This window comes from Neovison vison, chromosome 7, assembly GCF_020171115.1.
Source record: "Neovison vison isolate M4711 chromosome 7, ASM_NN_V1, whole genome shotgun sequence".
In the NCBI taxonomy this organism is placed as follows: Eukaryota; Metazoa; Chordata; class Mammalia; order Carnivora; family Mustelidae; genus Neogale; species Neogale vison.
Window position 1 is genome coordinate 139676576 of NC_058097.1, and position 13972 is coordinate 139690547.

Sequence of the window (13972 nt, forward strand, 5' to 3'; positions counted from 1 at the left end):
ACGGCTTCATCAAAAATGGCCACTGGACTTGAAGGACTACTGACCTACAGATCAATTTTGGGTCATAATGTCAGGGAGTGATAGTTTATTTGATCTTGAGGGGAATTTAGAGATTGATTATACAATACAATACCCAAAGGTAAGATGACTGATAAAAATAAAATTAAAACTAAAAGTATTGACTCCCAAATTAAGCACTTTCCTTCTGTGGATGGAAATAATTCTCTTGTTGAGATAGGTACAATATTGGACTGTGTAATAGATTATAATTGATAGGAGAGTTCCCATTCCAAAGGGCTCAGGTTAGATGAGTGGTGCTTAAATGCCTGTATTTGTGGCATGCTCTGACAAGGCATGCAAAGCTGGAGATTGAACTGAATTATCTGCTACAAAATTATTCAACTACTCATGTTTTAATATAGTGTAGCTGTTTCAGAAAAACTCTCTGGTCATGTCTTGCATTGTTTTTTGTTCTCACAGGTCATAGTTCTTGTGTGTTCCATTAGATAGCCATTTTTTTCTTAGCTGGTGGCTTGATGTTCTTCTGCTTTGCTTCTCACCTGTATTCACTCAGCAATGCATTCCTTTAGATAATAATGGCTATATCAATCCATATCCTCAGTTGTAGCAAAATTTAATTGTAAGCATGTGGGTAAATTATAACATGTGAATTCAAAAGTACTGTATAGGGTGCCTGGGTGGCTCAGTGGGTTAAGCATCTGCCTTTGGCTTAGGTCATGATCTCAGGGTCCTGGAATTGAGTCCCACATTCTCCCTCTGCCTCTCTCTCTCTATCATGAATAAACAAATAAAATATTAAAAAAAAATTTTAAATGACTGTATAATTTCAGGATTCATTTGAGTTTTTCTTTTTATGAGAGATCTGTAAAATAATGAGAAACTCTCAAAAGACTCAAAACAAACAAACAAACAAAAACACCTGTTTAGAAAGCTTAAGAAAATATTTATTTGGCCCAGAAAATAAACATTTATGAAACTGAAAGTTTTTAAACTTATGAAAGATTTTAAAAGGGTTTGGAAATTGATTTGTTTTCCTGATTAATAAATTTTTTTAAAAAAGCAGTGAAGATGGCTAAATAAAAAACATAAAGAGAGTTTTAAAAAGCACTCTCTGCTTTTTCATTATAGTAAGCACAGGTCTTTTTTCTCATTTTTTTTTAATTTCTTGAAAATTAGAGGATGAATAAAAATAAAAACATGTTTATTGTACCCATTGTGTGCATCAGGTGCTGCTCTAAATTGTTTGCATGTCTTATTTCATTTCACCCTTATTATCATCATCACAGAGGTATAGTTTCCATTATTACCCCATTTTATGCATTCAACATTTCTAGTCCAAGGTCACAAGTGTGGTAGTGGTGGTGATTTATATCGCTGTTAATTCTAGGTAATTAATTATTATATATTAGTGACTTGTGAATAGCATTTTAATTAAATGCCTTCCTGGAATCTCTTGCATGAAACATTTCACAATACATTGTATACATACAATTGTCAGACATGCTTATTAAATACTAAAAGCTCATGGACAGCCCAGTTAAGTTCTTCAGTTTGTTTGGGGGTTAATTGAGAGGCATGACAGTTTGACTTGTTTGAGTTTGTATAAAATGATGGCCAGAACACTGATTTCTTAGGCTGACTGTTGGCATCCAAGCGGTACATGGGACTCAGTGTGAGCCTTTGGAGTGAGAGTGTGGGGGTTTTGATGCCCATGCAGGGCAAGACAGTTGACCTTGCAATTACCAAAGGAAGAGAAATGAAACTAAGACCCCTGCTTGAAACTGAAAACTGAAGATAAAGTCATTTAATGATAGAGCTTCTAAAATACTTTATTCATCAGCTCAGGGAAGCAATAAGGAAGTGTGTTTTTATTATGTGTAAAAAAGGAAAAAAGTAACCTTAACCCTTTTGTGTAGAGAGAATAACACTAAGCCAAATATTTAACATGAAAGTGGTTCTGGGCTAGTGAAACCTCTGGGCAAACAGCAGAAGGATATGTGAATTATTCTGTAACAAGAGTCATATAACAAAAGTCCCTAGGACTCCCACAGGAGGTACAGTCTTATTAAAGAAGATTTTAGAATAAAAATGTACAGTTACATACAGAAACTATCCACCATGGGTGGGATCAGCAGGTTAGACTTCCAAGAAAATTAGGTAACAAGAGTAACCAATAAAGACCTCAAATTAAATGTTTTAATCTAAAAACATAGTAAAGGAAGGAATAAAAAACATAAACAGAATACCCTTATGAAAGACTGTGTGGATTAAAAAAAGCAAAATATAGAATCTCTAGAAATTAAATATATATATAATTCATTAAACATAAGCACTCTGTAGATAGGTAAAACAATAGATTAAAACCTAAGAATAAAACAGTAATTAGAGCTAAGAATAAGACCCTGAAAATAGCACAAAGGAAAGAAGAGTAAGAGATAAAAGAAGCAATAGGATGGGTCAAACGAAATGGTCCAGAACAAAATATTCCAGGACTTTTGAAGGAGAGAATGGAGTGACTGAGGGAGGATACTTGAAAAGACTGAGAGTTTTTTTTAAATAATCAGATTAAAGAACCATAATGAGTTCCAAGCAGAACTTTAGAAAAACAAAAACAAAAACATTGCATTGAACCTGTCGTTTGACAAAGACAAAGAAAACAAAACCTTCAAACAAACCAAAAAGAGATATTGTTCTTACAATGGAACAATTTGATCGACAGCAGACAGCTTCTGTAAAAATAGATGCCAGAAGACAGTAGGAAATAATATGTTCAAAATGCTAAGGGAAAAATCACTGTCGATCTAGACATTTCCATTTACCAATGCTATCATTCAAATTCGAAGCTGAATGTAGGCCATTCAGGAAAAATATAAAAAGGTTAACCATCACAAATCTTTGCTGGAATAAACTATAACAATATACACATCAGTAAGAAGTTTAGGAGTGTTCAGATGCTAAAAATAATGAGGAGAAAATAAACTGACAGAATGTGAGAGTTATTTTGAGTAGCCTTTAATTATAAAAAAATAAAAATATGCTGATAATGACTGATTTGATCAGGAATGGCACTACCACAAGAGAGAACCAAAATATTATAAAATAACAACATGGAATATTGGATGTAATATTAAAATGATCAATTGTACAACTTTATAAAAATGAATAGCCCCTCATATCACTATTTATTATAAAGCATATTTATCAAGATAATGTGGTATTGATCTAGATAAATAAAAACAGAGCAATCCAAAAAGAGCCCAGAAACAACTATATGCACATTCATATGATCTGAACCTATTATTTAGGAACATTATGAGTCAGTAAGGAAAAGGAATAACATTCTTATATACCAGTAAAATACATACATACATGCATACATACATACATACATATGTATGTCTACAAACAAGTGGCCATATTTTGGGGGAAAGTAAGTTCCTATCTCACAGTATAAATTAAAAAAAAAAAAGACTTACTTGTGAAAAGAAAAAAAATTGTTTAGAAGAAAATGTAAGATAATGTACTTATGTACTTGGAATAGGAAAAAAATTCTTTGAGATACAAAAATGGACACACATAAAAGAAAGTATTGATAAATTTCAGTATATTTAAATTTTTATAATTTCTCATACATGTATGATAAAATATAAATGAAATTTAAAAAGAGTCACAGGTTGGGAAAGGATATTTTCAGTGCCTATAATAAGGAATCGGTATCCAGAATACGTAAAGTAATTTTCCAAATGCATGAAATAAATATAATTTAATTTAAAAATGGGCAAACGCTATGACTAGAAGAAAGTTCAAATTGCCAATAAACATATAAGATGCTAAGTCTCACTAGTAACCAAGACAATGTATATCCAAACATCAGACACTATTATAATGCATTATGTTTTGGAAAAATTAATAAGTCTGATTATACCATGTCATCTAAAACATAGGGCTTATTTAAACTACTAATAATATGAAATAGTGAGAAATTTTTAATGAAAGTTCAAGATGGACATACCCTATGATCTGTTAATTATATTTTGTAATACCTACTCTAGATAAAGTTGTGTGTACTTAGGTACAAGAATGGCTAATGAACATTATTTTGAGTTGAATTTCAGGTAAGGTAGAGTGAAGTGGAGACATTTTGTGAATATGATAAAGGGTTTCTTTATTTAAAATCAATCAGAATCAAATCAAATTATGGCAAAATGTTATCCCTTATTAAATCTGGGTGGTAGGCACGTGGGTAAGTGTCATTTTACTCTCTTACATCTCTCTTAATATATCATGATTAGACATTTAAAAGAAAGGGCATGTGAGATATGGAAATATTAAAGAATTAGTTTTGATGATTTTGAAAACAGAAAGAGGTAGGTTTACCCATCATAATTAGAGTCAATAGGCTTATTATTTGTAGTGATTCCAATATTTTTTCCACACTTATCTGTGACTGGTTGTGTCTTCGGGGTAGAAAGATATCTCTCTGCAACTGGGTCAGTTTGTAAACATTCATTTTGATAGACATACATGCAGAGAGATTTAGTGATCCCTTTGCCTTTTTTATATACATTGGCACTAATTATTGTGCTTTTTCTAGCTAACATTAATTACTGTTCTTATATCCTATAGAAACCAAACAACAGTTTTTTCCTGAGTTCCCACATTATTTTTCATACATCTGTTAGAAAGCCAACCTGCACTGAAATTTCTTTATACATCTGTGCTCCCAACTCTATAGTCCTATCTCCCTTGAAAGGGAGGATATCTCATTAATTTTGGGTCCCTAGTAAATAATCAACACATTTTTGTGAAAAGATAATTGCTTACCTTTTGAACCATACACTAATAACACTAATATATTCCCATTATAGAAGACACAAATATTACACAACCATACAAAGCGAAATGTAAATGTTTTTTTTTCCTTTTCCCCTACTCTCTCCAGAGATAACTGATATCAACATCTTGGTATTCCTGTGAATTAAATTAAATATTCTGTTTCTATTCCTTTAGTCATAAATTCTATGTAGTGTATTTCTGACACCCATGTTCTATTAACAGGCTAATATCAGATGTTAACCAAAGGGCCCTAAATATGAATATCAGGTATGCAAGCAACTCAAATATATGAATGTTTATTGGTTCTTTACATTAACTTGTTTATGTCTCAAACCTGTATTTTCTCTGGTGTATGTTAAACACCTAACCTAGATAGCTTTTCAAGCTACCAGATACTAGCTTCTAGGGGTTCATGTTTACTCGGTTTTTATAATTATCTGTGATGTATTTAGGTGAATTTTAAAAAGAAATCACTCATGTGTTAGGCAGAAAATGTAGTTGTATAATACTTAATGGCTTGATTTAAACATTGCATTTACCTCAGAGGAGGCTCACACAGTGTGTGTGTCGAGGCATGAACCCAAAGCTGCTTAAAAGGATTAATGTTGCATCTCCTAGTCAGCTGCACTGGTAGGCTTCTGTCATATGAGAGGTATTAAAAATGAAATTATAAAGGAAAAGATCTGTCCAGGTACTGATGAAATACAGATGGAAAGCATCTGAAAAAACGTGTTTCCCTTACACAGCAGAGCCGCCAAAGTTATTTATCTCCATCAGCAGAGCAATGGTTAGAGACTCTTAGGATTCCTATGGGCAGCTGCCGCCCTCTCGGTAGCAGACATGTGTGCCCAGAGAGAGCCCCAGGAAGATAGTTGTACAGCTCTGGCAATGACTTCATTCCATTGATAAGACACCCAGACTGAGCTTTCCAAAAACTTTTTTTTTTTTAAGATTTTATTTATTTATTTGACAGAGAGAGATCACAAGTAGACAGAGAGGCAGGCAGAGAGAGAGAGAGAGAGAGGGAAGCAGGCTCCCTGCTGAGCAGAGAGCCTGATGCGGGACTCCATCCCAGGACCCTGAGATCATGACCTGAGCCGAAGGCAGCAGCTTAACCCACTGAGCCACCCAGGCGCCCCATCCAAAAACTTTTACAACTGAAAATTTGTGGACTTGCTTCTGTTGCCTTGTCTAGTCTTTCCAATTCGAGGCTTTTCCTATTACGCCATAGACACATTCAACAAATAGAGTTTGAATATCTACATTGTGCAAAGTGCTCACATAACACGGGCCTGGGTCCCGAGTACAAATGATGAACTCCACGCCTATTTCTACCCTTTCTACCTCCAGTTGCCTATTTCAGGTACAGTAGTTACTTTTCTGATTTTTTTTTTAAAGATTTTATTTATTTATTTATTTGACAGAGAGAGAGAGACGTGGAGTAGAGAGCACAAGCAGGGGGAGCGGCTGGCAGAGCTGGGAACCCCATGCAGGACTCATCTCAGGACCTTGGGATCATGACCTGAGCTGAAGGCAAATGCTTAACTGACTGAGCCACCCAGGAATCCCGTTATTCTTGCGATTTTTAAAGTTAAATCTTAGCTGATGGGCCCCAATTTATTTTAAGAACTCCGTCCTGTAAAAGTTAATAAAACCGCTGGGTCAGGTGTGTGAAGAGGGTCATTAAAGGTTCAATTTAAAAGCAAAACCAACCAACAATATGATCAAACATCAAAGATCTCTCCAAGCTCCAGTTTTAGTGACTAGGAAGTCTTATTTTGTGAAGAAAGTGCAAACATTATTTTCTGACCTGGCATTCCCCTCAGAGTAAATTAACATTCTTTGATTCCCTTTAGATATCAGTGGTTTGAAAGCTCAACATTTTTTTTCTCACCTCTTTATTGACGAATTCTATCTTAAAATATTAAAAACAGGAATTTCTGCTCATTAATTTAGGAAGACTTGCTCTCCCCTCCTCTCTCAATCTACTTTATTCTCTTCACTGAATGGTCTTTCAACTAAAATGTGGTTTGAACAAACTTGTGTGAAGGAATAATGAATACCTTTAGCATGATGGAAATATTAGGGTAAGCTGAGGTCCTGCTGAGTTGCTCTTTGAAAACTAAGCAGGAGTTATCATTTATTTATTTGCTGGATTTCTGTGGCACTTTTTCTCCAAAGAGTACAGGGTGTGATGTGGAGAATTTTGCACAGAGGCTGTTGGAGAATGACAAAAGGAAATTCAAGGAAAATCACATTCATAGGAAGCGGGAACATGTAGCAAAAGAAACAGCAAATGGCAAAACCAAATTGTAGGTGGCAGTTGCCCATGTTGAAGAAGGTAGAAGGATCTGGGTTGCCCCAAGGGTGCTGCTGTTAACTTTTTAGAACACAGAGTTATTAGTGCCCCTCTGAACACTACACCTGTCTGTTTGGTACTCACACGAAGACTCATAATCAGAATCATAGACTCATAGGGCAGGGGGGAGCCTTAAAAATCATCTGCCCAATTGTCTTCCTTTACAGTGAGGCAAATCAAGTTCAGAGAGAACAGAGATTAGAAACAAAGCCCTGGTTGGAATTCAAGTCATTTATCCATTCAACAAATATACATTGATTTCATTGCACTAAACACTGTTTTGTGGGGGGGCGGGGAGTGCCTGGGTGGCTCAGTCGGTCAAGTATCTGCCTTCAGCTCCAGTCATGATCCCAGGGGCCTGGGATCAAGTCTCACCTTGGGTTCCTTGCTCAGCAGAGAGTCTGCTTCCCCTTTTCTCTCTCCCTCTACTTCTCCCCCTGCTGATACGCTCTCTATCTCTTTCATATAAATAAAGAAATAAACTTTAAAAAAATAAATTAAAAAAATAAACACTGTTTCAGGCATCGGTGTTACCTTAGTGAGTAACTCAGGCATGGGTCTTGATTGCCGCTGTCCTATCCCACACTGCCTTGTTCTGCCTCCAGTTACCTACCAGGGCATCTGATATAGGAACCCTGCCTTAGCCATGGTTTTGCTCCCAAGGTTTCAGTTATCTGCAGTCAACCACCACTTGAAAGCAGATAATCCGCTTCTTGACTTATGATGGGAAGTTTGGCAGTAGCCTCATGCTTCGTCACTTAGCTCACTGCATCTCATCATGTATCATCTCACATTACCACAAGAAATAGGGTGAAGACACTACAACTAGTTATGTTTAAGAAATGATACTCACATTACTTTCATTACAATATATTGTTATAACTGTTCTTTACTACTACTTATTGTTAATCTCTTATTATGACTAATTTATAAATTAAACATCATCATAGGTATGTATAGGGAAAACATAGGTATGTCATAGTAGTAGTTTATGTAGGGCTGGGCACTATCCATGGTTTCAGGCATCCACTGGGGATCTTGGAATGTGTCCCCAATAGATAAGGGGGAGAACTATTGTATATCTTACAAAAGAGCTTGTGGCTGACTGAAGACCCAAGCCTCTTTGAGAGTAAACCTCAAGTGACTTATATTGAGAGAAGGGAATTCTTTTCCAGTATCTGTAAGTGTGTTGACATTCTCTGGACCATGGTGCTCTTAGGACAGTTCCTTCAGGTCAGCTGGAAAACATTTACTGGATTGAGTCTCATCTGTATATCACTGGAAGGGAAGTTTTCCTTGTCAAGATGAGCAGTCTAATTTTTGTCCTCTAGCAAGATGGGTAAAAGCTTAACCGCTATTTCTCATCGGAGGGAATGTTTGTCCCTTAAAATTGACTTATCTTTAAAATGCCTCACGTAATAATCTAAGCCCTCATAAGATACTTGAAGTTGAAAGCACCTGGTGGTAGAATCAAATGCGAAAATTCTTCAAAGGAGCATGGTTTAAGAGTTGCTGTAAATCTGTCTTCTCCAAAGTGATATTACAGTCCTTCCTTTATCACTGGATATTACTGCAAGAAAACTCTAGGCTTAAAAAAAAAAAAGAAGAAGAAGAAGATTGCCCCATTTTAGTTTAAAGGTGGATTTAAGCCCCTCTCCATCCCCCAGTCCCCATGTTGAAAACCTGTTCTTATAGAAAAGGCTTCTGTTGCATTAGAGGTATAACTGATGGGTTTGGAAACGAAGGACTTTTACCCATGCATTTGGGAGTACACTTTTTTCAGGCTCACTGTGCCCTTTGTCCCCAGGCCAGTCCCCAGATAAAAAAAGTGTGGCTCTTGCAAGCTGTAGATAAGCCTGGCTACGATCAGAGATAAGACTTTCCTTGGACCAAAAGAAGTTGAGGAGGGGGCAAGGGAGGGGCATTTCTGTTTCCAGCCAGCCAGCCTACCAGTGCAAATTCTTGGAGCTTCAGAGCAGGATTCAGGCTCCAGGGACACCTGTTTGTGCCCACAGGGCCAGTTCCATGGTGGCCTTGCCTCTTCCCCCTCACCAGCCCCCCTCGCCGAGCCAGGCAGCTCCTGTATTGGCTGCTTTACCTGCGAGCCTGTATGTGAATCTGTCTTTTCGCGGCCACTGCCTCCAGCACGTACTGTCAAGACAGAGGGAAGCCAAGCGAGGAGTGCAAATGCCGGAGCCTAGAGCGGGAGGTGAGCCGCCTCCAGAAGGAGTTAACTGCGGCTTCCCTTCCTCCTGACACACATGGAGTTTGGTGACGGTGCCCGAAGAACCGCAGACGGATACTTCGCGGCTGGATGTGTGTGAGCTGGCTACTGAAGGCAGCACCCGCCTCACTCGGACCTCCTGCTGGCAGGATGTAAATATACCTGCAGACCGGCCAAACAGGACTGCCTTCCCCCCCCCCCCCAATCCCCTCCTTCCTCCCACCCTCTCCCTCGGCTAACCAGCATGAGAGGAACTGAGAAAGCAACAGCCTGCAAGTGACAGCTCCAGCCGGATTCCGTTTGTCTCTGAGCCGAGGTGGGAAGTTGATTGTGCAGCAGCTTCATTGTGAATTCCTGCCATTGGCATCGCTATGTTTGCCTCTATCTGGTATGCCAAGAAGCTGGGTCGCAGGTTCGTGCACAATGCCAGGAAGGCAAAATCAGAAAAGGTATGGAATGAGCGGGGATGAAGATTACCTTTCCGATTTGCCAACCGCCTGCTCTGGGCTGCTAGTCTGAGGGCAGACGCAGTCTTCGTTAGCTTGGGATGAGAACCTGCTTCTCACTGTGAATGTGGTCCATGCCACTCACGGGAGGGCTAACTCTTGGAGCTTTGCTACTTGGGAAGGGAGCAGTGGGGGTTAAGCAGGATCATCTGCTCATCAGAATATTGGGTGAAATCATCAACTGATAAGACTGGCGTGGCAGAGACTTAATATTCCTTTAAATGACATAGCGGGGAAGCAGTTGAGCTGCTGAAATATTTGCTTCTTCCAGGAGCTCTCTAGTAAACTTGTTGCTATCCTGCGTTATTTTTATTACTATCGTGTTTGGTTCTGAAGGGGGCATTATAAATCCTCGAGCCTTTCTCCAGTACTTGTGTCCTAGTGTGTGTCCTAGGAACACATATTTGGGACTCTCAGTAACACTGACCAGACTCCAGAGGGTGTTGGGATCTTTTCAGATCCACCGAACCATCATTTCAAAAGTGTTTATGATGAGTAAGAATTATGTTTATCATTGGGGAACCATGGACATTTAGAGAGTGGCTTTTTATTTCTTTTATTCAGCATGACTAGTTTTTCCTCCTAGAGAACCTCTGTGTAGATTTCCCTCTTTAATTACCTTCCTCTAAGAAAATAAAATGGCCTGTAAGTCTTGAGATGCATTTCAAGCTTTCATCTCTAATTTGTCCCCTGCTTTCAGAGGCACTGACCAAACTGCCACATTTAGGAAATTCTGTGTTCTATTTGATAGGTGTTGGGGAAACTTCCTTGGGAAACAAAATTTTGTGAAACTGAGATTTTTCCAGATTTCTCTGAGGCTCTTTGGTCCAGTCTCCTTCCTGCCTTAAATCTCCTGGTGAGATTGACCCAGAGATGGTTTTTCTGAACTATGGCACAGTCCTTCCTCCCCGCTGCAAAGGTTCCTTCCCTTGGACTTGCTATTTGCTCCTTCAGGGTGGAAATATTGGTAACATGAAGAAGAATCTAGGGATAAACCTGAGATACGACTGTTTGTAGTATGAAAAGAGAAAACATTACTGGAGTTCTGACTTTAGGGTTGTAGCTTTTTCAACTGTCTAGATCTGAGGATTGTAGAATGATGACAGACTTGTTATTTAATGGCCCTTTTGGTGAGGGAAGAGGGCAAGGATAGGGTAGAATTGATCCCTTTCCTATTCTGTATATCCCAGGTGACAAGGTTGTAAGTAAAATTGTCATGTACCAGCAGCATATACATTGAGCAGTTGGGTTTGGGGGTTTGGGTTTTTTGGTTTTTGGTTTTTTTTTTTTTTTTTGCTTCCCAAGTGATTTTTAAGAAAAGAGACTTGTAAGTAGGTCTTTTATTGGAGCAAATGTTTTGAAAAAGTGCCTTCTTCTTATGAAAATTATAGGTTGTATGGATGAGAGGACTGTCAGGACCACAAATGGCTCTGAAAGCCACAGGGAGATAATGCCTTATGCCAAATTAGTATGCAAAGAAAAGTTGAATCTCCCAGTGGCACTTAATACAGACTTGGACCTAAATGTGGAGAGCAGCAGTCTGAAAATGCTTTGTATAGAACCTAAAAGGATGGTAATCCAACAAAGTAACATGGGCTTCTGCTTCTTGAGAGTGGGGAGAAGCTAGTAAAGGGGCTTAATATCTGCCTCCCTTTCATTTCTGTGGTGATTGATGCTTAGGACAGGTAAGAAGAAACCATATGTAGAATTAATGGCTTTAAATTATTTATTTCTCTTACTCAGGGAGTGAGGAAATCAACATTGGAGAACTGAAGTTTTGCAGAATTATAAGGACCAAAGGAAAAATATTAGCTCAAATGCCCTTGTGCTAGCCAGGGGAACTAAGAGGAGTTAATTTTGAACACCAGGTGATGATAGCTAATATGAAAATAGCATCCTTCCCCCTCCCCCCATGGGTTTGTATTCACAGTGTTCCTAGAATAAATTAAAAGGTATGCTGCCTTGAACAATGAAGGCCCTCAGTTAATGCTTGGTATATGGAAATAGTTTATTTATTCTGTGTACCTAATTTTATTACATGCCTTATTTAAACTAACTATTGTGGATTAATATTTTGTCTAATGAGCTCAGCAATAAAGTTTACCTGGGAAGACAGTTAACAAATGATACTGCAAGCTGAATAAATTTGGGTAAAGTATTACTATAGCTTCAGAGATCACATAATTGCAAACATGGAGGGGGATATAAAGTGCTACTGACTATATGTTGTCATGCTTTATTATAAAATGGAGGAAGATGAATAAAATCAGATGGTTATTGAGTTTTATCTAGAGAATGACTGGTATATTTAAATGTGAAACAACTAGTAGTAGAGTCATATCATGTTTAGCATTGGGGGTTATAAATCTGTGTCATAGACAGTGAATGTGGTTTCATTTTAGTACCCTCTGTAAAGTTTGGCTTTTTTTTTTTTTTTTGCCATAGGTAGCATAGTTTTATTTTCTCCTACTCTAGTAAGACAACCTGCACCCATCATAGCCCATCAGGCCTATTTTCGCATTCAGGTGTGGTCTGGGAAGTGAATTCCTCAAGGCTGGGGTTAATTGAAAAGCTAATTGGGAATGTGCAAGTCTAAATGCCATCCCTAAACATGCAGTATGCCTTATTCATGGTTGCCTGGTCTACTGTTTTACCTCATTCAATGCCAATAGAATTAAATAGCAGCATGGAATGTAATGATAATAACAAGCATAACAGTAGTATTAATGATAGCCCTCACCCACGCACATTATACACCAGGTGCTTTTTGCCTGTCATCTTCACAGCAATCCTATAAGGTAGAAATCATTTTTCTTGAGTCCCAGAGAGACAAGTAGCTAGCTCAAGGTCACTAAGTTAGTAGTAAGTGTCCGTGCTGGGATTTGAGCCCAAGTTTACCCCAGCTATTCCAAAAATGACTCCTTGAGTCTACAGCACTCTCCTCCATCCACCTGTCATTCACCTGTCTTGCCTGAATGAGGTTAACCATTCCTTCTTACCTTGTCCCTCTCTTTTGATATAAAAATTCAAAAGTCATGAGGTTTACAGAATCAAAGTTACCGATCTTGTAACTCAGTCCCCTTATTTCTGATAAGACTCTACCTAAGCTATCTTGAATAGACAATCATCTGTCCTTTTATTAAAGACTTTACACTGTCCTCTTTAGTTCGGTAAGTATAGCAAGCTATCATCCTGGCACCTATGATTCCTTTGAAATAGCTAGTAATTGTCATATCATCATAACCTAAACATTGGCATTTGTACTCATAGCTTATCCTAATGAAACCAAAGATGTCTTTCATCAGAAAGAACCTAAATGCTTGGCAATTGCAGATGCATCTTTTTTTAGAGTGAGTCAAAGGTATTAGGTGATTCACATTGTCGTTTTTCCAAAAAGAAAACCAAAAGGTTCTTTGTTATTCTTTCATTAAAAAGACAGTCTGTGCATACCAATAAATTCTTTGAACAAAATTATTTTAAATGTGATAATATGAAATCAAAACGTGCTGGCTAGAAAAGAATACCTCCGTTCTAGTAATTATTCTTTTTTTTTTGACCCCATGTAATTAATTGAGTTGTTAGTGTCTTACTTTTATGACTTTTGGTCACATTTTGACTTAAATTGCTTAATTTAGGCCATCTCTAGATTGTATTACTCTAAACGGGCAGCTGAAGAAGCTTTAAGATAAATTGAAATGCAATTTCTGTTGACATAATAATATGCAGAAGTAGAAAACACTTGAAATTGTGAACCTTCACTGCCCCATCAACATTGCTTCTCTCATTTGTTTTTGTTCTCATTTTTATATTTAACTATTTTTATTTTAAGTATACACCCTGAAAAGATGCATGATGCATTTGGGAAAGACTGGCCTCAATATCCATCATCTAATAGACACAACTGTGGATGAGCTTAGCAGTGATATATAACCTACAAGTGATATGACTGAGCTCAAGTATCCTGACATTAGGCCATTTTTACCTTAAAGAATTCCGTAAGAACCATCACACTGGTTCTACTCTCCT

The 13972-nt window shown here is 37.7% G+C and overlaps 1 protein-coding gene across 14 annotated transcripts in view; it reads left to right on the forward strand.

Moving 5' to 3' along the window:
* Positions 1-13972, forward strand: part of DLG2 (discs large MAGUK scaffold protein 2) — a 2052576-nt gene that overhangs the window by 1157950 nt on the left and 880654 nt on the right. The window contains exon 1 of one of the 14 annotated variants that reach the window (XM_044258415.1): positions 9339-9889. The exons of 12 other annotated variants lie outside the window; for them this stretch is intronic. In XM_044258415.1, the coding sequence (XP_044114350.1) occupies positions 9812-9889 (78 nt within the window). In that variant the 5' untranslated portion in view covers positions 9339-9811. Of the gene's footprint in view, positions 1-9338; positions 9890-13972 lie in introns of those variants that run through there. One more of the 14 variants, XM_044258419.1, reaches the window with a different exon arrangement.